Genomic DNA, 23,712 nt, shown 5'->3' on the forward strand with positions numbered 1-23,712 from the left:
CCAGATATTCTTACTCACTGAGAGTAACAGTGTGTTTATATATTTTGCTGGGGGTTTTCCTTGCATGAACACAGTGAATCATTAACAGCTGAAAGTTGCTTTAGCATTCTTAGGTATCATATGTAATCCTCATAATCTCTCAGAAACTTTAGCTTGTTGTCCATTTTTGACAGCTGTCAGCAAAGCTAGAAAAGATGGGTAACTAGTGCTTTGTGGATTAGACAGATGGTATATACAGGAATACAGCTCTGAATAATCTAATAATTCAGGTTTAGTGTAGTCTAGTGTCTGTTATCAATCAGACAGTCCAACATATTAATGAGCTAAGAATAATAATAAAAGTAATTAAACCTGCTTGACTACTAAATTAATTTAATATATCTTAATGAGCTAAATTTGAACTTGCACTTGTAAAAAAAAAAAAGAAAGTATATCCTGCAAAAACAATGTTTTCTATGTCTCCAGTTAATATATTCTGTATTTAATTTTATAGATAAACTAATATATACTTGTAGTGAAAACTTAAGGGGTTTTTACATGATTTTGTGCAAATGTGTTTCCCATTTCATTTATTTTTGAATGAGAAACTATGTCTTTCCTCCTTAGTTCCCTTTCTGTCTTCCCCACATCAATTTATAGTCATTTGTCTGTTACTGTTGTTGTTGTTGTATCAGTTGTTAGCTAGTAGTAATGCAAGAAATGGCCAGAAAGAATCACAAGCAAAACAAGCAGCCATTTGGTGCCCTGTTTACTTGGGGCTTCTGCAACTCACATAGAGCTCAATCCTGCCAAGTGCTGAACACTCTGGTCTTGATCCAGCAACTCAACTTTAAACATGTGAATAGGCACACTGACCTCAACGGGACTATGGCTTAAATGCGTTGCTGAATCTGGGTCATAATGCTTAGTACCTTACAAAATCATGCCTCTACTGAGTTTAGATCTCTCTCCAGCTGTGGGACTGGAGAGAGAGGCAACACCACAGCATCTTTCACACCCCTCACTATACAGCAACAGAACTGGAAATAGAGGGCAATTCATGGACTCATCTTTCTCCCTTCAAACAGCTTGAGCCCTACAAATTGTAAAGTGTGTTCCAGTCAATAGCAATGTCAATGCACAGAACTTTCAATACTAACATATTAGTACTGCTGATAATCCAGTGTGAGTTACAGTAGATTTTATATAAATGACCTTAAAATATTTTGCCACAAGTTAATCCTGTGGAAAAACTAGCATCCGTTAAGTACATTCAGTCAGAAATATCTGTTTGTTGCAAAGTTCCTAACATTTTGAAATATACATTTTTCCCAAGAGCAAAACATTTTTGCAAAAGCTTCGAGGACTGATTCAGACCTGAATCAAAATGAAGCTGTAAAAGATAGAACCATGGTTTGAAGATATAAAAATAACGTTAATGTTAGTGCTTGTTGATTCTATAATAGGATGAAAGCAATACAGAGAACTGATCGTCACAAAGTGTGAGATTAGTTACACCATATTCCTTTCCTAGTGTGTTAGCACTTGTCAAAGACTATATATGTTAAAAGACGGAGTTGACGGTAATTGATAGAAAATTAAATTATTTAATTTTACTAGATTATTTAAAAACTTGTTATCCTATTTTAATTAAGATTGGTGGTTTACGATAGGATGTTTTTGTTTTGCCTCTTTAAAAATATTTTGGGGTGTATGTAGGCTGGTGCTCATTAAGGTGAGACACATCACATGGTCTTAATCCAGGTTTACTTGGCAGCTAGCATGGCTTTTCCTGAGCTGGTAGAAAGCAAACTTTGTTCATAGTCAACTAGTCTCTGTTCTGCTGAAGCCACTCTGCAGAGCGTACATGGCACAAAATGGCAATTAAGATAGCTGCAAATAGCGGAGAATTCCCCTTGGGGAATTTTCCACCAGCTCTGCCATCTCCTATGTCAGCTGCCCCACTCCCATCCCAAAAGTAGGGAAATGAAGGTACTTGTCAAAGGTTTTCTGGGTGTGAGCATGCATGCATGATAGGGAGAGAGGGATGAATCAGAGCCTCACTATGCCTGACTCTCCACTGGCATAGAATCCATTGTGGGGATGGGAAATTGAGGATTAGAGACCTGCAACCAGTTCCTTGCAGCAGCCACTGGTCAAAACATCCAACCGCAGCTCAGTCATAGTGCAGAAGCAGCCCTAAAGCTACATTCCCGACCCCCAAACATCAATCCAATCTTGAGTAAACTTGTGTATGCTCTGAACCCCCTCATCCTGAATGTATTGCATCCGCACTTGCATTCCTTCCTCCCTGCTTCTCTTTGACTTTATTACTGGTGGGAAGATGGTTATGAAACAAAGAGGCAGGGCCTGTGTACCTATCTCCTGTAGAATTGGTCTGTGTTCCTTCTAAGATGCTGAATGCAGCACTGTGTATCCAAATCTGTGGATCTGGGGAAACAATGTATTTAGAGGACTCCAACTACACATAAGAAAAGTTGTATTTTCATGGCTGTAGTAGGAGTTGGACATTGTAGCTGTGGGTCTACAAGTCTATCCATAGGCATATTGTTAAACTGATTGTAGATTATTTGGACAGGAAATAAATACTATGGATGAATGAATTTTAATTTTTCACCTGGTTGATAATCTGTGCTGGGCAAATACGTAATGAATGGTTTAATTGAGGCTGCACTCCAGAGACCGAGTCAGAGTTATGAGGAAGTTAATGTTTTTAAATAAAAATGATACATTAGTTTAATTCAGATAAGGAATTCACTATTTTAGTTTTCCTTGCAGTCAGTTTAAAAATGTAATAAATGCAAAAACAACCACTTTGTCATTCAAATCAATTTATGAAGCTTTTAAAAAACGATGGCTTTGGGATTCAACCTTTCTAATGTACCTGGGTTTGAGATATGACTGTATGTGACTGTTATGAACAGGTAGAACGCTTAGTTTGTCCAGAACAGAAAAAGAAATCTAAACACAAAAAACGTAAATCTGACCTGTAGACACACAAGAGGTGGGGGATTAAGGAAAAATGTGTGTGTCTTGTTCGTATCTGTATGTTATTGCATGACATTACTACAGTATTGTACATTACGGACCACATCTTCTGAGTCAGGGAATTTAGGGGTGTGGAACAGAATCCCCAACCTGAGACTACAGAGTGGCAATGAGACAATTACTTGACATCTGTCCAGTGCAAGTATGTGTACACAAGCAGAGGAATCAAACCACTAGCTCATAGTGTAGACCTAGCCATAGATGGAGTGCCACAGAACATAGTTCTCTGTATCCTGCCCTTCTCTTTGTGCAGCAGTACCATACTAGCTGCACTGCCTGGGCACATGAGGGAGCCAATTCTAGCCTTGTATGAAGAAGATATCAGTGTTTTTATTCTAAATTTACCATATATGACATGAAACAACAGCAATGTGGGACGTAAGTTACATTTCGTAAAGAGTAAACTTGCGTCCATTGGTATAAACAATGCTATGGTTCTGTCAAATTATCCATTATCTAGATTTAATGCATGAAAGACCAAGATGCAAAATACATTTGTCAGAGGATAACATTTCATGAAGTTAACTGTTTCCATATTACAGCAACTGACAAAAAGACCTTTATATATAGTACAATGAATTTGATTGCAAGTACTGTGGCTTTTTGTACAGTAAAGATCGTAATGCTTTTATATAACCCAATAATAACTTACAACATGCTACCTTTTTCTTAGAGAATAAATGTACATTGACATGTTGGTTAAGTTTGTATGACTGAAAACATGAACATTTGCCAGTATAGAATAAAAATGTGCAGATTTTTCACCCGTCCTTCAATTTGTTTTTTCATTATGACTTTATTTTCAGTCTCTCATCTTTGCCTTATTCCAGTTCAGATTTATCAAAGCTTCTGACAGCAGTTCCAGGAAGCTATTTATATTAAATGTTTCTAGAAAATCTAACTCTACTATCATGAAAATTCAAAGTAAATATCAAGATACTAAATTCATCTTTTTCACCATCCACAGCAATGGAGTTCCATGAAAACCTGCACAATATAGGAGCAAAAGAAGGTTTAAAAGAAAGGAAACTACAAAAAGCAGTAGAGAGTTTTACCTGGAATATTACAATTTTAAAGGTAATGTCTCTTCACTGGTGCTGGCAATTATGTTATTTATTCCATTCACACTTGGTCTTATAATTATATTGTCTTGTGTAGCTAATTAGTGGTCACTATGTGACCTGATTTCATTTCTTTTACTATCTTTATAAATTATCTCATGTATCCTGAAAGAGTAACAGGCTGTCAACATGAATTTAGACAAGTACACTGAATTTTACCATTGTAATTTCTTTGGGGTTTTTTTGTTTGGTTTAGTTTTTGATATTTTCTTTGTAAAACCTTTTAATGTTAACAGGGTCCCCTGTGGTCCTGAATATCCATATAGAATAATGATTATTGATTTCTGGAATAAATAGGGCTCTGAAGAGGCTATGCAGCTGTTCAAAATCTATTCAATATCTATTCAGTGATTTGAAAAGGAGAAGCAGTATTGAGATAAATGCAGATCGAGATAGGAAATAAATACAAGTGTTGATTTATTGTAATCTATGATGAATAGTGTTTAATGATGTATACATAAATGTATTACTACTTCTGATTTGAGTAACTGAGTATGTTTGACTTAGAAATTCCCTCTGCGTTTTCTTAAGCACATTATGCTTACATTTTGACTGAACACGAAGTGATGTAGTATAAACAGTTTTCAAATGGACACCCTTGGACAGTTAAAATGCAGAATGGTTTTCATATTTGTCATCTACAGTCTTTCTGCACAGTAGAGTAAAATAGTTTGATAGTTATCACAGCTGCCTCCCTTAACTTCTCCAATTTAGTCCTTCCAGCCTCGTTTTAAACAGTTTTCTATTTAAATTTAATAAAGATTTCCTGTCCCCTGTCCAGCCAAGTACCTCATCCCTACAATAAACTGTAAAATCTATTTTAATTACAAAAATTTTCATCTTTCTCCCTCTAATGCATGCTTTTTAAACTCTCTGTTTTAATTATTGAAAATAAATTTTCCTTCTACCCCCTTCTCAGCTTAATTCTTCTCCCCACACTCGTGTTGTTATGCCCGTTATAGAAGAACATTACATACAAAACCATCACCCCCATGTTGTTCTCCCACACTTGCTATTCATTTCAGCTGACAGATGCTGAGCTGTGCTTTTCAGAGTATTTAAGATGGCAAAAGTCCTCTTTGAGCCCAACTCTAGGGAGAAACAAAAATAGGTTAGATTCATTAGAGCATTCACAGGTAACAAATTATGTCGGTAAGGTTCCAAGTTCTGTTTAAAGTTAAAGGGGCCAGATTGTCCCTCAGCTTCTGCTAGATCTGGTGGATCGTGGCATCATTCCCCTGTGTCTTGGGACTCTGTGGATGCATCGGGGGATCATGGTCCAATATTCTGGGGGGCATGAGGGGAAGAAGTTATTATTTGCTGCACTTTTCTGTCCTGAGCATCAGAGATCAGCTTGGCTATTCCTACCTAATTTAATACTGCCTGAAGCAACAATAACTTAGACCTCATGTCTGCATCCTATTCAGAGTGTAGGGAGTTTTCTGTAATTGCAGTGAGTGGTCAGTGGTATCCCAATGTCTGCAGGAGCCATGATGCTAGGGTGGGGGGGGGGCAGAATAGCAGTATGGTGGACCTGACCACTCACAGTACTGAAGGCCTGTCACCCTCACATGCCAGGCCCTTGGGACCAACAAGGTTGGGAGGTGGCAGGCTCTTCCTTCTGATGGGACAAAGCTCTTTAATGTTCACCTTGCTTTGTTTCCTCCCACACTAAACCCCCGTCTGCAGAAGGGTGCCACTTGTGCCATAGAAAATGCTATAGCAGAACAGACCAATGAGCCATCCAGTCAATATCTTGTCTCCATGTGTGGCAAATGATGATGGAGATATGCCACACTGAAGATGTAAAACATTATTGAAAAGAGCTTTACAAATATTAGACAACCACAGCAGCCCTTTAGTTACTATTATCCTCTCCATTTTGCAGATGGGGAAGATGAGACAGATAGGTCTCTCTCATCTTGAACTCTGGTAATCCAGGTGAACCAGTCTCAGATACTTCAGAGTAAGGCATAAAAAATATCTGATGCCCCTTAATGTGGTACTGTCACTGATACAGTACCATGCCATTTGAGAAGGTGCTCTATCAGAGTGGCTTAAAAATTAAAGCCAACTTTATATGGCTTGGAAAAACTATGATCAATAGGGCAATTGACTGAAGTACATAACATCTTAAATACAGACCGTTTCAACCCAGGTGTTTGTTCTCTGAACAAAGAGGATTAGATGAGAGCACACATGCAAAGTAAAATTAAATATATTCAGAACAGATTACGCAGCATTTTCTTTTATTCAGCAGCAGATTTTTATTCAGAAAAAAATAAATAAAAGTATATGTTAAATCCAATCCAATAATAGGCCATAACATAAGAAAGCGAAAGTCTATATGTATAGGGGAGCTCTGATTTACTCCTCATTTTTAGTGAGTACACCTTTTCAAACAATAGCAAAGTACTATCATTTCCTAGTAGTTAGAGAGAGAAAATATATTAATATGCCATTAAGTTAATTCTCCTGTAAAGCCAAGGTATTGCCCCTCATTCCAGACTTCTCTTACCCCAAAAAACCCCTTGGTGTCTCTACACATAAATAGGAGGCCTCTACAGAGAAGAGAACAAAAAATAAAAGAGGAAAAATAGCTCTCAAATCACAGAAAAATATCAGTTAGTTACAGAAATACATGAAAATACTTTACCTTATAGCAGAGGAGTCGAGCACATCATTAAATATCACAGTGTGATCAGAAGAGAAATATCAAAATAGAAAAATATAGAGTAAAAAGGTACAGCTAAGTAGGGCTCAATATGCTGCGGACCCAGATATGGCTAACATGTGGCCGACTACAACTGTTTATAGTGTTTTCTTGATATTAAAGAAGGTTCTAGGATTTTTCAAATTTAAATACTTCATCTGTTTAGGAACAGACTCATTTAGTGACCTCAGTGTTTTCCATACATAGATTAGTCCTTTTCACCTGTCTCCATCAAAAGGGTGAGGGATCGCTAAGCTAATAGCACTATAGACAACAGTTATTCTAGGTCTTGGTTATTTTAGTTGCAAGTTGTACACCTCACAACAGTGTGAACCAGGGCCAAGACTGTCAAAAGTGACTAGTGATTCCATTTTTGGGTGCCCAGGTGGAAACGCTTTAGAGGTAGGGGTTTAATTTTCAGAGAAGAGGTGCTCAGAACATAGTTAAATTTAAATTGTTTCAAAATGAGCACCCAGAATCTCTAGACACTTCTGAAAAATTAGACCTATATTGTTAGGCACATTTACAGCTAGAATTTGGTCAGCACATGCCAAATTTTGAATAGCTGAACAAAGTCCATATAAAGTGTGTTTGTTCTGCCTGAAAAAGTTGTGGGGCTGAGACACACAACTTTCAGGCACAACCAGACACCAGGGTCATTTTCCCAAGGTTCCAGCAATCATGATCTGTTGATTCAACCTCACACAGGGATTCAGCCCAGCCAGTTTCCTTTGCATTAAGTGTGCTGGGTGTAATCCTGACCCAATTAAAGTCAATGGCAAAGTTTCCATTGAGTTACTGGGCACAACATTTAACCACTTGGGTGTCACGTCGGATGGAGGATTTGGATTTATATGCATGCATTTCCTTGAAAAACTCACTCTTTTAGAACACTAGCCCGTTTTGTACACAGTTTATCCAGTATAAATCTGGTGTACTGGGATATATAGGGATTATTCATGCTGGTGTAAAATATATGCTGATAGATAGTTTCTATTAATGACACAGGGAAGCATTTTTGGCTTCTAGCACAACTATTCTCAGGCCTCCAGCATGTACATATTCATTCAGCTCCTTTTCCCATTGATCCATGAATTACAGTTTTGTGGTGAGAGCAGAGCTGCTTGGAATTTGATATATATCCACTCTATAATACTTAACTGAAGAACAGTGAAATAATTAGTATTCTAAATCTCTAGGTAGTCTTGTGAAATGTAGTTATATATTTTTATTATTTGAAAAGTTTTGGTGTTTAAATTAAAAAGTAAAAAAAAAAAAAAAAAAGGAAGTTAGAGATTTTAAACTTCTGAGTGCATTCACTGTCTACTAGCTTCAACCTGCTCCCATCCCTCTCCAAAGAAAAACTTTTAAGAACCATCACAGTTCAAATATTAGCATTTTCTTTAAATCTCTAGACATGTCAGGTACAAATGTCAATTCTTTTGCCAAAACTGGAAAACTGGATAGAATGTGGATAATTATTTCTTCCTCTAAATATATTGTTATGTTATACGAGCATAATGAGCTTATGTTGTGAAGGGTACAATATTGTGGAGCCCCTCAAAATAATTTAAGAAATAATGCATGTGGGTATCTTTGTGAAAAATCACTGAACATCATTAAAGGTGAAGAGACCCGGGTGCTCACTGACTGTGGAGGTGCAACAAGACACTGTATGTATGTCCTTGGTTTTCATATGGTGGTAAATGAAAAGGCAAATCCACTTTCTTAAAAGTGACCTGCAAATAATTTTTAAAAGTCCAGCTACTTTGTTTGGGACACTAGCAATTAATTCTAAATATACTCTAAGATAGGCACTGACCGCATAATTAATTTTAAATCTACTATTCTTGTTTTGCATATCACTGACATACAAACTTCTTGTTTGTGTGGGTTTCTTTCTCCATCAGTGCTGGGTGGGTTTCTAGTTTCATTTATATTTATTGTGTACTCCACAGGAACATTGCAAAATCTGCCCCTTCCACCACTACCATATATTAAAAAAGCATTTTCTAATTATTCATTCTAATGAGAAGTTTGAAAAACAATTGACATTCTTATGAACTTTAAAACCAATAAAAAGCAACAGAGGGTCCTGTGGCACCTTTGAGACTAACAGAAGTACTGGGAGCATAAGCTTTCGTGGGTAAGAACCTCACTTCTTCAGATGCAAGTGAGGTTCTTACCCACGAAAGCTTATGCTCCCAGTACTTCTGTTAGTCTCAAAGGTGCCACAGGACCCTCTGTTGCTTTTTACAGATTCAGACTAACACGGCTACCCCTCTGATACTTTAAAACCAATAGATATTCCTACCAACTGCAGAAACTTTATATATAATAATAATAATCATGTGTATAAATCACCTTTTATCAGAGGATATTAAAGTTTTTTGCCATTACTTTACACTTACAGTCTTTCTGTGAGGTGTCACTTTTTTAAAAAAAAGATTGACCTTTCTATTGGTATATTATATTTATAATGTAGATATTTTAACTGGTTTAATGCCACTGAAGTTTGACATTGTTTTCTTCACCTCTATGGGCAGGGTCATTAGGTAATAAGATTTTAATTCACTCTTGGAAGTACTCTGATTTCAGACTAAATGGAGTTTAATAGTGACTGAAGTGCATGTATTGTGAGCTAAAGAAAAAGTGTGAGCTGTGGTTATGAAGGTGTATATTGTGACTTTATATTAGGAAGGAACTACATGTAGTTCAAGATGTTGAGTGTAATGGTCAAAGTAAAAAGAACAGGAGTACTTGTGGCACCTTAGAGACTAACAAATTTATTAGAGCATTAGAGCATGGTTCCACTCTATATGCATCCGAAGAAGTGGGCTGTAGCCCACAAAAGCTTATGCTCTAATAAATTTGTTAGTCTCTAAGGTGCCACAAGTACTCCTGTTCTTTTTGCGGATACAGACTAACACGGCTGCTACTCTGAAAAATGGTCAAAGTACTAAATCAGAAATTTAGGGTCCGATAGGAACAGTTGAGACTAGAGAGGGTGCAGGGAGTTCCTTTCAGCACACCCACTAATTGCAGTGTCCATGCCCCATAATGTGTGTGTGGGTATGATCAGTACTCTATCCACTCCTCTGGGGAAAGCACATCTTAAATATTAAGAACCATTGCTGTGGACTGTCCCTCCAGCTGTTGCAGTATAGACATACCTTTTGAGGCTATCTTTATGCATCAGGAAGGAAAAATAAACAATACAGATTCATTTTATTTGCTCTATATTTCCCCATGGCTATTAGAAATCAGCCTACTTCTTTTAAGAAAAAAGCATAATCTCTTATAATAAAGAAAGGTCATGTTAATCTGAACAACACTACAAAAATATCCTCATGCTGAAAACCAAGAGTCAATCTCAGCTCCTTCATAGGGAAAGGTCAGGAATGTAAGACGCAGCTGATGTAATTTCTAAACAAATTACCGTATATACTCAATCATAAGCTGGTTCATTTATAAACCGACCCCCCGCCCCAAGATGGATAAGTAAAAATGGAAAAAATGTTATAACCCGTTCATAAACCGACCCTATAATTCAGAGGTCAGCAAACTTTGGCTCCCGGGCCATCAGGATAAGCCGCCGGTGGTCCAAGATGGTTTGTTTACCTCGCACGTCCGCAGGCACGGAGGTAAACCTTAGTAAACAAAGTGTCCCGGCGTGCCAGCTGCTTACCCTAACGGGCCGGGACAGCAACTGGTGGGGAAATTTTTTCAGGGGGAGAAGCTGGGAGTCAGGGGAGTAACCCTTGTGACCATCCCCCACATGACCCCACGCCTAGCCCAGGACCCCACACTCTCCCCATCCCATCCCTTCCCACCTTATCTGGGGAGGGTCAGGAGAGGATGTCTCTGACCTTGCTGGTTTCAGAGTAGCAGCCATGTTAGTCTGTATCCGCAAAAAGAACAGGAGTACTTGTGGCACATTAGAGACTAACAAATTTATTTGAGCATAAGCTTTCGTGGGCTACAGCCCACTTCATCAGATGCATAGAATGGAACATATATTGAGGAGATATATATACACATAGAGAGAGCATGAAAAGGTGGGAGTCGTCTTACCAACTCTGAAAGGCCAATTAAGTAAGAGAAAAAAACTTTTGAAGTGATAATCAAGATAGCCCAGTACAGACAGTTTGATAAGAAGTGTGTGAATACTTACATGGGGAGATAGATTCAATGTTTGTAATGGCTCAGCCATTCCCAGTCTCTATTCAAGCCTAAGTTGATTGTATCTAGTTTGCATATCAATTCAAGCTCAGCAATTTCTCGTTGGAGTCTGTTTTTGAAGCTTTTCTGTTGCAAAATTGCCACCCACAGGTCTGTCATTGAGTGACCAGACAGGTTAAAGTGTTCTCCTACTGGTTTTTGAATGTTATGATTTCTGATGTCAGATTTGTGTCCATTAATTCTTTTGCGTAGAGACTGTCCGGTTTGGCCAATGTACATGGCAGAGGGGCATTGCTGGCACATGATGGCATATATCATATTGGTAGATGTGCAGGTGAATGAGCCCCTGATGGCATGGCTGATGTGATTAGGTCCTAGGATGATGTCCCTTGAATAGATATGTGGACAAAGTTGGCATCGGGCTTTGTTGCAAGGATAGGTTCCTGGGTCAGTGTTTTTGTTCAGTGGTGTGTGGTTGCTGGTGAGTATTTGCTTCAGGTTGGGGGGCTGTCTGTAAGCGAGGACAGGTCTGTCTCCAAGATCAGTGAGAGTGAAGGATCATGTTTCAGGATAGGTTGTAGATCTTTGATGATGCGCTGAAGAGGTTTTAGTTGGGAGCTGAAGGTGACAGCTAGTTGTGTTCTGTTATTTTCTTTGTTGGGCCTGTCTTGTAGCAGGTGACTTCTGGGTACTCGTCTGGCTCTGTCAATCTGTTTTTTCACTTTAGCAGGTGGGTACTGTAGTTTTAAGAATGCTTGATAGAGATTTTGTAGGTGCTTGTCTCTGTCTGAGGGATTGGAGCATACGCGGTTGTATCTTAGAGCTTGGCTATAGACAATGGATCATGTGGTGTGTCCTGGATGGAAGTTGGAGGCGTGTACAAAGTTACCTACATGCCTCCAGCTACAAGCTCAGAACCTTGCTTCCACAGCCCTCACCTCCTGCAGACTGCTTGCATGGCCTGGGCTACTGTTCTTTGGCTTTACTGAGGCACAAAATGGAAAGGCTGGATGTATTTAAAGGTTGTCCCAGCTGGCTTCATAAATAGTCCCCAGCCAAAGTTCAGGAAAGCCTTAAAGGGATTAAACATGAAAATTTAATGACAAGAAGAACTTTGCTATGTAAATATTAAATATCCTTTTTAATATTAAACACAAAAGTTCTTCTGATGTTAAGCTACTGTTAAAGTACAAGTAGGATGGAAACTGGTTTCAGTCACCAGCACTTGGGTTCACAACCCATTATTGTCACAGAATGTCAACAGTTTTCTAAACCATAGAATGATTTCACCCATAGACTTAGAAATTCCGTTTGTCAAATATATCTCAGAGGTTCTTCACATGCAGCTTGTCTACACTACAAAAAATAATTCTTGACAATGAGCAGCAGCACTAGGAGTAGCTTAACTGGTACTGAATGTGGGTTAGCTCCCAAGTATTGACATACTGTGTTCAAACTTGCAGGTTTTTTGTGGGGCAGAGAATCCCACAATATGTGTGTGTGGTGAAGAGTGCTTCTCTTCAGTATTGCCAATTTGAGCAAAATGGGTACAAATTTCACTTAATAAATGTGAGACCATACAGTGCAAAGCGGTTGTTATCAATGAAATAATAAGGCAGATACTGTACCTAAATACTATTTATAAATATACTTACAAAATTACCCTTTGTCAATTGTTGAGAGCCCACCCAAATGCCAGCATGAACTCCTTGTTTATTCAAAATGGCTACAAGACTGCACGTTTTAAACAAAACTTACCTAAACACAAGAATTGTTCATGATGGCCACTCCTTCTGAACTCTTTGGGGAAGACCAGGTATGTGTCTTTGCCACGTCAAAGACAGAATATGTAGTGGCACCAGCTCCAAGGCCTACCTTGTGGCACCTACACGAAGCATTTCTGATTCAGAGCAAGGGGGTGTCCTCATACGAAGTCACATTTGCACAGGTGACTGATGGTTTGATGCTTTTTCTCATCAATTCCATGCCCTCCACCTCATAATCATCCCAAACTAAAATTGACAATGGTGATTATTTGGAGATGGCCCCTAAGTGGCCTAAAATTTACCGTCCTGTTGGAAAGGAGGACGTGTAAGAACCTGCACAGACATGTACAAGAATCATCAGAAATACCTGCACTAGAGAAAAGATGCACAGTGTAACCAATATATATATACACACACAAGTCAAGATGAACTGCATTTTATCAAGATGCCAGTGCCAATCCTTTTCTTATTCAAATACTGCTGCCCTTTAGACTGACTACATTGGAGCACCCCGTTGAGCCAGCCAATCTGGTGGCTCAGTGCTGTTCTGTGACCACCACATTGTGGTGTCTGCCCTCCCATTTCTTTACATTCTTATTTCCTTTTTAATTTCTGGCCAACAAATCATTTTAAAAGCAAAATATACAGTAATAATAGTGACAGTTACACAATACAGTAGAATCTGTGACAAAAAAATCAAGCTTCAGTACAAGATACAGAGTAAAGAAAATGTAAAACTGTTGAGACATTCTACTTGTTATTGTGTCACATTGGATCAAAGCCAACATCTCATTTCACAGATGTAGAGGAGATGATAAACCCAAAACCCTTTCCTTTTTTAATTACCTTTCAGTTTCTATTCAGATCTGACATTACAGCTCATACCTGAAAATATCAAAGCGAAGCATGAGCTTTTCTATGCTGATGAAGTTGCTCTTCTAGGGTAGAATTCAGGCAAATGAGAACTTTTACATTCATTAAGGAAATTTAATTGACACTGCATATTAACTCATGTCCTCTTTTTTTTAACAGTTTATAAATGAATATCAGTGTTGAAGTTTGATGTCCTTTAAAGCAATTACTACATGATGGGCCACAAAGCAATACGCTACTGAATTCATTTTGTGAATTATGAACAAATGTTAATACAGTAGATGCTCATTTGCAGCAACACCTTGTAAGAGCAACCACCACTTATGAGCAACATGAATATCTACTGTACAATATACTCCCAGTTATGCCAGTAACATGCATTTTATTTGGATAATTGGGAGTTCTGATGATGAAGAGAGCAGGAGGCCTTCAGCAGGGGGTGGCTTCACCAACAGCCGGGGGGGTCGTCATTGTCCTCCTCACAGTCCTGCTTGGAGATCTCTGCTGTCCCTTCTCACTCACTCCTGTCACAACAGAGCTGCAGAGGGTTCCATGTGCTGCTGCCGAGCTGGTGACAGCCAATGCCTGCAGACACAAGGTGTGAGGGTGAGGCTGCAGTCCTGACAATGCAAAGAAGGGACCCCCCGACCAGTGTCTACAGCGATTGAGTGTCCACAGCCCTACAGAAGTGCAGGGAGCCCTCTGCAGCTCTTCTGTCACAGCCCCACACACTTACTCCCTGTGACAGTGGGGACTGAAGAAGGCTCCGTGCACTGTCACAGGAGCCATTCAGCATCAGGGTGGCCTCCCCACTGCCAGGTGCTCCTCCTCCTCCTCGTTGTCCTGGCTGGGGTCAGGAGGTTGCTCTTTTAACTGAACCTCCGCATTATCCAAATCCCTTCCTTGTTCCCCAGCATGAGATACATGCTGTAGAGGCAGATATCTCATCTATCTCATGATGAGGAATTCTGATAGTATGGAGGTGCAGATAACAGGGTTTTGGATTAGCAGAAGTATTCTGTACATGAAATAGACTATTGTGCTTTATTCTGTTATTCCTTTCTTTAGTGGACAGCAGTGGTTACAATCCAGAATGGCAGCTTCCTTGCAATTTGCCTTGTGACATGCAAACCCCTTACTGTTCCCATCCCCAGACTGGTTCTCAACCATGTCAGATTTGGTCCCGGGACATCTACACAGAGCACATCACCGGCCACCGCCAATACCAAGAGTGAGCCGGGGAGACCTCATGCACCCACAAGGGGGAAGAGACCTATAAACCCCCCCTGCTGGACTTTATCCCCTGAGCCCTGAACCCACCGAACCTAACTGAATCCCACCACGTGAGGGTCACCCCATCCCCATTACCCAGCCCACTTACTTATACCCATGACTGTCTCTATTTTCTGTATGGGTGATAGACCCTCACCGCTTGTCAGCTGTATCCTGATCCCGCCCACCGGTTACCTCCCCCCCCCGCATTGGGGACATTGCAGTCTGTATATATTATGTGTGCTGCCCAACCCCAAAACACTAACATCCCCCCTATACTCTGTATGTTACCCCCAATGACCAATAACCGACGCCTCAAATTTTCTGTATTGTTTATTTTTCAAATATTCACTAATAAAATTTATATCTTGGTTATGTGGACAGTTTTCCAATGGAGACTAGATTCAGAGAATTAAGTTCATTTCACGTTTGACCTAACCCAGATTTGAAGGCAACTCTTCAGAGGTAAAAGGCTGGTAGAACTGACATCGCCGTAGAGCCAACAAACAGCATCTGGGTTTAGTTGTGGAATTGGTTCAGGCTCCAGGATTGAGTTGCCTTTAAAGATCAGGTTACTGTTGGGGTAGCTGATCGCATTGTTTCCTTGAATGTTGTTTTCCTTTAACTCATTCGGGATTATGGTATCTGCATATCACTCTTGTTTGAGCCATCGGTTAGGTTTGCATTCATTTTGGAATGCATGGGCATTGCATACATCTTGGTTTTGCAGCATAGATCTGCAGAGCATGGGGTGTGACTGTCCATGACGAAGGATGAATGGCCCACAATTTCAATGCATACATATATTCCAGTTGGCAATCAATTGTATATAATAGTACTTTGTTTTGTGAATCAGGATCAAATAGTGTGTTAAGAAATTGGGGTCGTCTGTAACAACATGTAAGGAGTTTAGCATTGGTTTTGCATGTCCTAGTAGTTCCTCACTTAGAGGGCTTATAGGATTGGGCTTTTGTCTAGTTATTGAGACATTTAACCTGTAACAAATGAATTACTGTATTAGGCCAACTGTTGAGTTCTAAATTGAGAAGACAAATCTTTGAATCCGTACAAAGGAGCTTTTTAGTTTAATTTTATTAAGGTCCGTGTTACTGTGTTTTGCTGCTACTTCAGTAAGTGCTGTAGCTGAGATTGCATGACTCTTTCCATTCTGTCACACCACTCCCCCCATCTTCAGTCATTAAGAATTTTTTGAAACTCTTACCTTTTGGGAGACTTTTCTTTGAAGCTTTGCCACTTCCTGATTACAGTTTGTTTGGAAAGTTTTAGGAATCGTTCTTCCTATATCAGTGTTTCTCAAACTGGGGGTCCCAACCCAAAAAGAGATTGCAAGACTCATAAGGGGGTTGCGAGATCACAAAAAATATTGCTGGGAGGAGGGGGGTAGCTGGAAGGGTAGGGGTGGGTACAGCAGTCGCCGCTTTCTGGCCACTCCAAGTCTGAAGGCAGTGAAAATGCCAGCAGTAGCTCAGAAGTAAGGGTGGCAATACCACAAGTATGCTCCTATGCGTATGTTCAGTAATTTGCTGTCACTTTTTTTGTGGGGGGTGGGTTGTCACAGCCTGAAATATTTTCAGAAGGTGGGCCTAGCAAAATAAATCAGAGAGCCCCTGGCCTATATGAATGAAATATCAATGGGGGAAAATACACTTTACCCAAGCACTGGTAGCAAAGTCAGCACTGTCATGAGGCTAGGCATGGTCAAGGGTTGAACTCCAGCACTGATTGGATCAGCTACCCCGGACTACATGTACCAGCACCAGCCAGATTTATTGAGACCTTCCAATCCCGCAAGAACTGGAGTATTCACTCCTTTCAACCTAACTCACCCTGACTGTGCTGAGACTCTTGAATGTGGCATCAAGAACCTCAGCGCAGTTGCCAGCAACACCCAGATCCACAGCATCTGTGATGGATCTAGAGCAGGGGCGGCCAATCTGTGGCTCCAGAGCCACATGCGGCTCTTCGGAAGTTAATAGTGCCTATACAAAGAGCTGCATGACTCCGGGGCTGGAGCTACAGGCGCCAACTTTCCAATGTGCGGGGGGGTGCTCACTGCTCTGCCACAGGCCCTGCCCCCACTCCACCCCTTCCCACCCCCTCCCCTCAGCCAGCCGTGCCCTCGCTTCTCCCTCCAGAGCTTCCCGTACGCCACAAAACAGCTGATTGGGAGGTGCGGGGAGGGAGGGGGAGTTGCTGATCGGCGGGGCTGCTGGTGGGCGGGAGGCACTGGGAGCGGGTGGGGGGGGGGAAGCTGATGGGGGGCTGCTGACGTATTACCGTGGCTCTTTGGCAATGTACAATGGTAAATTCTGGCTCCTCCTCCGGCTCAGGTTGGCCACCCCTGATCTAGAGTATTCATTCTCCTCAGCATCCTCAGTTACCTTGGGTGATGATCACAAGTATGATCATGTGTACTCACTGAGAGCATTACCACCATCCTTTACCTCCTTAGGAGTTCCAGGGGCCCTCATCACTCCCAGGAACCTGGTTCCTCATACCAGGACCTCATGGCCCATACTTCTGTGCCCCTGTGGCCCTGTTGGGCACCTTGGTCATCTCATGGGAAGCAAGACTACTCAGACTGACCATACATGCCTAAGGGCCTTCATTCATTTTTTCAGCAACTCAAGCAGCGCCCGAACTCCCACCAACTCAGGTCTCTCGTAGTCATGAGGAGGAGCAAGAGGAAACAAGCCCTTCCTCCATTAGATTCCTCAAAACCAGTTGCTTTGTCATCATCTCTGGGTGAAGCAGTGTTGCTCCTCAGGGCCCCACAATTAGATGACTTTAAGGCAGGCTCTCAAACTTTTGTACTGGTGACCCCTTTCACACAGCAAGCCTCTGAGTACGACCCCCCCCTTATACATTAAAAACACTTTTTTATGTTTTAACACTATTATAAATGCTGGGGGTGAAGTGGGGTTTGGGGTGGAGGGTGACAGCTCGCAACCCCCCATGTAATAACCCCCTAAGGGGTCCCAACCTCCAATTTGAGAACCGCTGCTTTAAGGAGTTCCAAGAGCTCTGGAAAAAGACAATGGCACTCCAGCTACCATTGGAGGAGGTGCAGGAGCCCACCCACAAGCTAGTGAATATTTTGCAATCTACTGCTCTGGAATGGTAGCCTGGCCTATAAATGAGGCAATAATGAATTCAGCCCAATCACTATAACAGACCCCAGCTACAATTGCCGTCACATCCAGGAAGGTGGACAGAAAATATCAATTTCCACCTGGAGATGTGGAATATTTTACAGCCACCCTGGTTATCATGGTGGCCAACAAGAAGGCAAGACAGAACAGAGCACTGCTAAAGGAAAAGAAGCCAAAAGAAGCTAGATTTATTTGTCAGGAAAGGCTATTATTTGACTTATTTTGACTTGCCAACCATCAAAGCATTTTTGGGGGGACAGGAGGCGTTTTGATGGAGTCCTGTGTTATACAAGAAGTCAGATTAAATGGTTACAATGGTCTTCTCTGGCCTTGGAATAGATTAATTTATGAATTTTTTTTAAAAGTCTTGCTTCCTTTTTTTGAATATCCCCAAAGCCAAAATGGCAGGGCTCAAAGAAAATAAATGTGGCTTTGTAATAGCCCTTACCAAGGAACAGTGCCTTATATTGTTCTGAGGTGAATTAGTTTGAAAGAATGATGAACCTTTGAAAATTGGTCCTGTGGAAAAACAGTATGTGATCATGTAATTAAAGACTGTGTCACACTGCCTATGCACGGGGGGAAATTAAGAGTGCTCCGGGGGGAAATTAATTCTGGCATTTCCTAACATTTAAGTGCTTTACTTTGCAACCTCAGTAGTGGACTTTTAACAGAGTTTGTGTGTAATTTCCTAGGTTTTTAAACAAGCAAACTGGGGTGGGGGGGAAATTCCATCCTGTGGCATCATATTGACAACCCCATGGTTCATCAGCAGGGTTGGAATCTTTAGAGCCACTGCATTGACCTCTGCCACTTGAGTTAATGGAGTACTGAGTCTCACTATTCCTTTGCTGTCAGCAACTATGTATGAAACCCAATGGGGAAAGAGTGCCATTCACCCCACACCTAATCTATACAGAGAATGACAACCTGCTATTGCTATCTGTCAATCTTGAATTCCATTTCAGGCTCTGGATGGGAATGTGCTATAGTGGGCACAGATTCTTCTGCCTATTCCTCCCCCTTCCTCTCCCCTGACTTGACCCATTCTGCACCATTCCCTTCAACTTGTCCCAGTCCTGTCTCTTCTCCATCCCTGGTTCCTTGCCCCAGTACTGTTCTTCTTCGCTTACCCAGACCCAGTCTTCTTGCCTAACCACTGCTAGTCTCTCTAGCCAGGCTCACAGTCCTAGACCCAGTCTCTCCTTTTCTCCCCTCTCCCCCACCATTCCCAGTCCCAGGCTTCTTGCCTAGCCACTCTCAGTTCTCTTCTCTTGGGTCCTCATCCCACCTATCCCACTCGTCTTCTGCAGGCTTGTCATCCAATGTCAGTCACCCTGTCCACTCCAGCTCCCAGTCAGTCCCTGTTCTCGCCCAGCACCCCAGCTCTTTCTCAGCTCTCCCCAGTAAGTTTTAGTCCTGGTCTTCTTGTCCAGTCAGTCCCAGTTGTCCCTCCGCTCCCCAGCTCCTTGTCTGATTTCAATGTTCTCCCCCTAAGCCAACTATCTCCCAGCCCCCCTGAATTTCTCTCACCATCTCCCAGTGTTCTCTCCCAAACAGTCCCAGCCAGTCTCCTTGTCCAATCACACCCAGTTCCAGATTCTCCCCTCCCCCCAGCCTTTTTCTCCCCCTGGTCCAGCTCTTGTTCCCTCTACATTTGAATCAGACAGCTTCCTCCCCCACGTGGCCTGGGCAGAAGCATGGTCATTAATAGCACAGGAGAGATCATCTCCCTACTCATAGTTCTAGGGCCCACCCCAAAGTAACAGGGAGCAACCATTACAGAGAAAGTCAGGCTTCACACGTGTAGCCCTAGGCTGGATAGAACATGCAAAACCATATGCAGGTGCATGCTCCCTGAGGCCAGACTCTGGAAATTTAGCTGCTGAAATTGATGAAATCTCTACTGAGCATGTGCAAACTACAATTTGTCAAAGGTTTATCACTTGGCCAAACGAGCATGTTTTGATCGCAAAAGGCACATCCCTGATATAAAGGCCACCCCCCCCGGCCGAATTACAAGTCCTTATTTTAAAATATCGAACACTAGAGCCATTCAAAGAAAAGGTCTCAAGAATTTTTTAATGGACGACAAAAAAACCCTTTTTTCTGTAATCTTGTTCTTGGAAATGGCTGAATATTTTATGCTGAAATTTTTCAGAAAAAAAAATCAGCTTGAGGCTGAGGCAGTATGGAAAATTTCAGCCCAAACAGTTAAAGATTCACGTAGTTGTAAGCAACAGAGTCTCATAATGGGGAGTGTCAGGCAAGCTTAATTGTAGGCCGAGCCACCAGTACAACCTATAATAAACAGCCTAGTTAAAGTTCTAAAACTGCATTCTAACTAATCCACATCACAACTTGTGCTAGAAACAGATGCACTCTCGCTATGACTCACTTATTCTACCGGAATGTTTTAAATTAACTTTCTTGGTTGTCATGTTTGAAGAAAAAAAAAAAAGTCCTGGTTTCCTTTAACAGATGAAAGAATCAGAATGTTATTGAAGACAGTGGCTGAACTTTCTGTTACTTGTCTCCCCATAGGTGGAACATGCATTGCCAATTGCAATTTCAAGGAGGAATTTTTTTTGTATACAGCAATGTTTTCCATTTGTGTGGCTCAAACAGAAATAATTTGGTACATTCTAATTCCATATGAAAATATTTTCCATCAGTTGTAAGTGTCAGTACCGTAACATTCTTTAGCAAGTTCTATACTGATCTGGTATGCTTATTCAGAGCTGCTCGCAGAAGTAAAACAGGATAAGCCAAAAGGCGGTCCTCCAGAGAGTGCAAATGTAGTCTCCTTTACCCCAAGAGCCTCTCTACACAGGTTCTGTGAAGTCTTCTATGTGCAGTGACTCAGGGAAGAGGCTGTTCTCTGTAGCATGTTCAGCCCATGGATTCCTGCATGTAAATAGCATATGGAGGAGTTGCTGTCTGTAGCAGCATTGCCTCGTGGTGGTTCACCTGAGCACAGCTGCAAGTAGGGAGAACCTAGCTAATGATAGCATGACTCCACCAAGGGAAGGGAGGGAGTGATAGCAATTTCTGTTCTAGGCCTGCCCTTTCTCTGAGCTTCTCCTTAAACTCTGCCTAGTGCAGCAGGACAAATACAATTCCTTGGAAGCATCATCAATGTAACCCAGCTGAGTTTTCAGTCCTCTCTGCCCCTCTCACAAGGGCTTTCTCTGACGCCAGCCCTTATTTAGGTTTATCACCAGGCTACTGTTGAGTGAAGAGACTTCCTGGTAAACAAAAAAGAAAAGCATGTAACTGCTCTGTGAGGTGTACAAATGAATCCCCACATCTGTCTGCATTAATAAACAGCATGTGTTAAAACTGTAGCAGATTCTGTTACTGAAAGCTGTTGGGTAGCGAGGGTTTCTGTTCTTTTGTTTATACATCCAGTTGGCTCCAGAGAAAGCAAGCAGCATGGCTTCTTACTAACGCATAGTAATCTGGTTTTGATCTTCATGAGCAGGGCAACTGTACAATAAATCTGAAAAGAATCCTATTATTGATTGTATGTTCTAACTGTACTTGTTCTTACAGGGACAAGCTGATCTTCTAAAATATGCTAAAAATGAGACATTTGAGAATCTGAAACAAATCCATTATGCCGCTCTTTCATGTGGACTCAATAAACCAGGCACTGAAAATGCAGAAGTCTCAAAGCCCCGTCGAAGCCTGGAGGCCATACCTGAAAAGTCAAGTGATGAAATTGGAGAATGATGGAACTTTCTGCTCATAATTCTGGAGTTTATAACTCTGCAACCAACTGTAGCTGCACAGGACATTTGCTTTGCACTTAATATTGAAAACTATATTTGGAGTTTTTAAAGCACAACTGGAAAAGCTAATTACAATCTATTAAAACTGTGAACGTACTTTGCAATTCTGCGTGTGACGGCAATGAAATTGTTTAACATGGAAATTATCTTGCTGGCCAAAATGTATATGTGTAAAATATATCATAATTCAGTAAAGTGTGCTGAAAAGGGAAGGTGGATTCATAGGTTAGACGGTGACTGTGCTTGATTTTCAAAATAATTAGGTGTGCAATTCCTTGATTTTTGTGCAAAATTCAGTAATTGTTTGTAATACATAGGTATGCAATTGTGCACCTAACTTATGAAAATCAGGTCAATAAAATGAATTACACATTCTCTAAAAAATGTGGATTTTATTTTAGACACTTGAGGGTATTTGGATTTGAAGGGGAATTTTTTTTTCTTGTTGAGCCATAAATAAAAAGGAGAATGTAACTAGACAGTGCTCACTGACACTTCAGTGCACTATAGGAGAGCCATTGTGTGAAAGGAAAATGTGCAATCAGTCTGATATAGCCTAGGCCTGAAGACGATACATACCTATGAACTTCAGCAAATGTGTACAGCTAATGTAAAAGTGACCAAACTGCGAGTAAAGTGTTATAAATAATTTTTCATTCTGTGAAGTGAAGTGTTCACATTAAAAGCAAGTTTTGTGATATCACTCCCATGCAAGTAAATCTTTTAACTAAACTTTAACTTTATTTTTCAGTTTAAAAATATTTTCTTCCATACACAATAGGTGATATCTCAGTTACGAGGTTTGTCAAAAACCTGTTTCTGTTATTTATTTTAGATAAAGGTACAGTAACTAATGTACTCAAAGTTATTATACAAACTTAGAGCCATCTATTAGGGCTTCTGATTTAAGTACAGTGTATCATCCCACAGTTCACTATATTCAAAGAAAAATAAGATTAAAATGCAGCTTCTATTCAGCAGGGGGAATTTTATTGAATGGCACTTTACACCATACGGAGGTTTCTCTTATACCAAACCAAGGCCCTGATTCTGCAATGAAAGCTGTATGAGTGGACCTCTGCATCTACACAGAATCTTGCCGACTTTAATGGAACTCTCCCTAGAGGCAGCAATCCACCTACATGGATCAGATTACACAATAACCTTTAGTCATTGAAGAAGTTGAACGCACTCTATGCAGTACCCTTTGAAGCTGCTTTTCTAAATGACATTCTGTACAGATTAGGAGCTGATTGTAGCACGTGCTGCTCACTCAACTCCCAGTGAACAGATCATATACTGCAAGCCCAAAATATTATGCTCCTACTTAGGCAAAACTTCCATTGACTGCCATATAAAGATGTAAAATATGGCCCATAGTCACCATTGCTCTTTAAGTGATCTTTCCCAAGGCTGTCAGCTGTGAGATCCCTGATTCCATGTGAAATTGATAGGAAGCAAGCAGCATCCTTAGTAGTAGTTAATACAGAATTAGTCTGCATGGGCCAAATGCATCCCTGGTGTATTTTTCACAAACTAAATGGGAATGAGGAATGAACTGGGCTACAAATGTACAAGGACAATTTCACTGTAAACAAATATTTATCAGAAACTTCAATAACCTACTTGCAGTGAGTGTTTACTGACAACTTTTGATTTAAGCAGAAAGCCAATAACTTTATAAAACAATCTGGAAAACATGACTATAATGTGTATTGTCCTTACATATGACCACAAGTCAACAAAACTCCAATAGGAATCCTGGCCAGC

The 23,712-nt window shown here is 40.8% G+C and overlaps 1 protein-coding gene across 11 annotated transcripts in view; it reads left to right on the top strand.

Annotated features, from left to right (window-relative positions):
* Positions 1 to 22,645, top strand: part of PLCL2 (phospholipase C like 2) — a 204,310-nt gene extending 181,665 nt beyond the window's left edge. For 9 of the 11 annotated variants that reach the window (XR_006177202.2, XM_042862024.2, XM_065583424.1 and 6 more), the window contains 2 exons: positions 4,016 to 4,125; positions 21,704 to 22,645. Coding sequence is in view for 10 of the 11 variants with exons in the window: in XM_042862024.2 (XP_042717958.1) it covers positions 4,016 to 4,125; positions 21,704 to 21,883 (290 nt within the window). In the remaining variant the exon portion in view is untranslated. The remainder of the gene's footprint in view (positions 1 to 4,015; positions 4,126 to 21,703) is intronic. The other 2 variants (XM_042862029.2, XM_042862032.2) reach the window with 1 other exon arrangement.
* The last annotated feature ends 1,067 nt before the right edge of the window (positions 22,646 to 23,712 follow it).

Source organism: Chrysemys picta, chromosome 2, assembly GCF_011386835.1.
Source record: "Chrysemys picta bellii isolate R12L10 chromosome 2, ASM1138683v2, whole genome shotgun sequence".
Lineage (NCBI taxonomy): Eukaryota > Metazoa > Chordata > Testudines > Emydidae > Chrysemys > Chrysemys picta.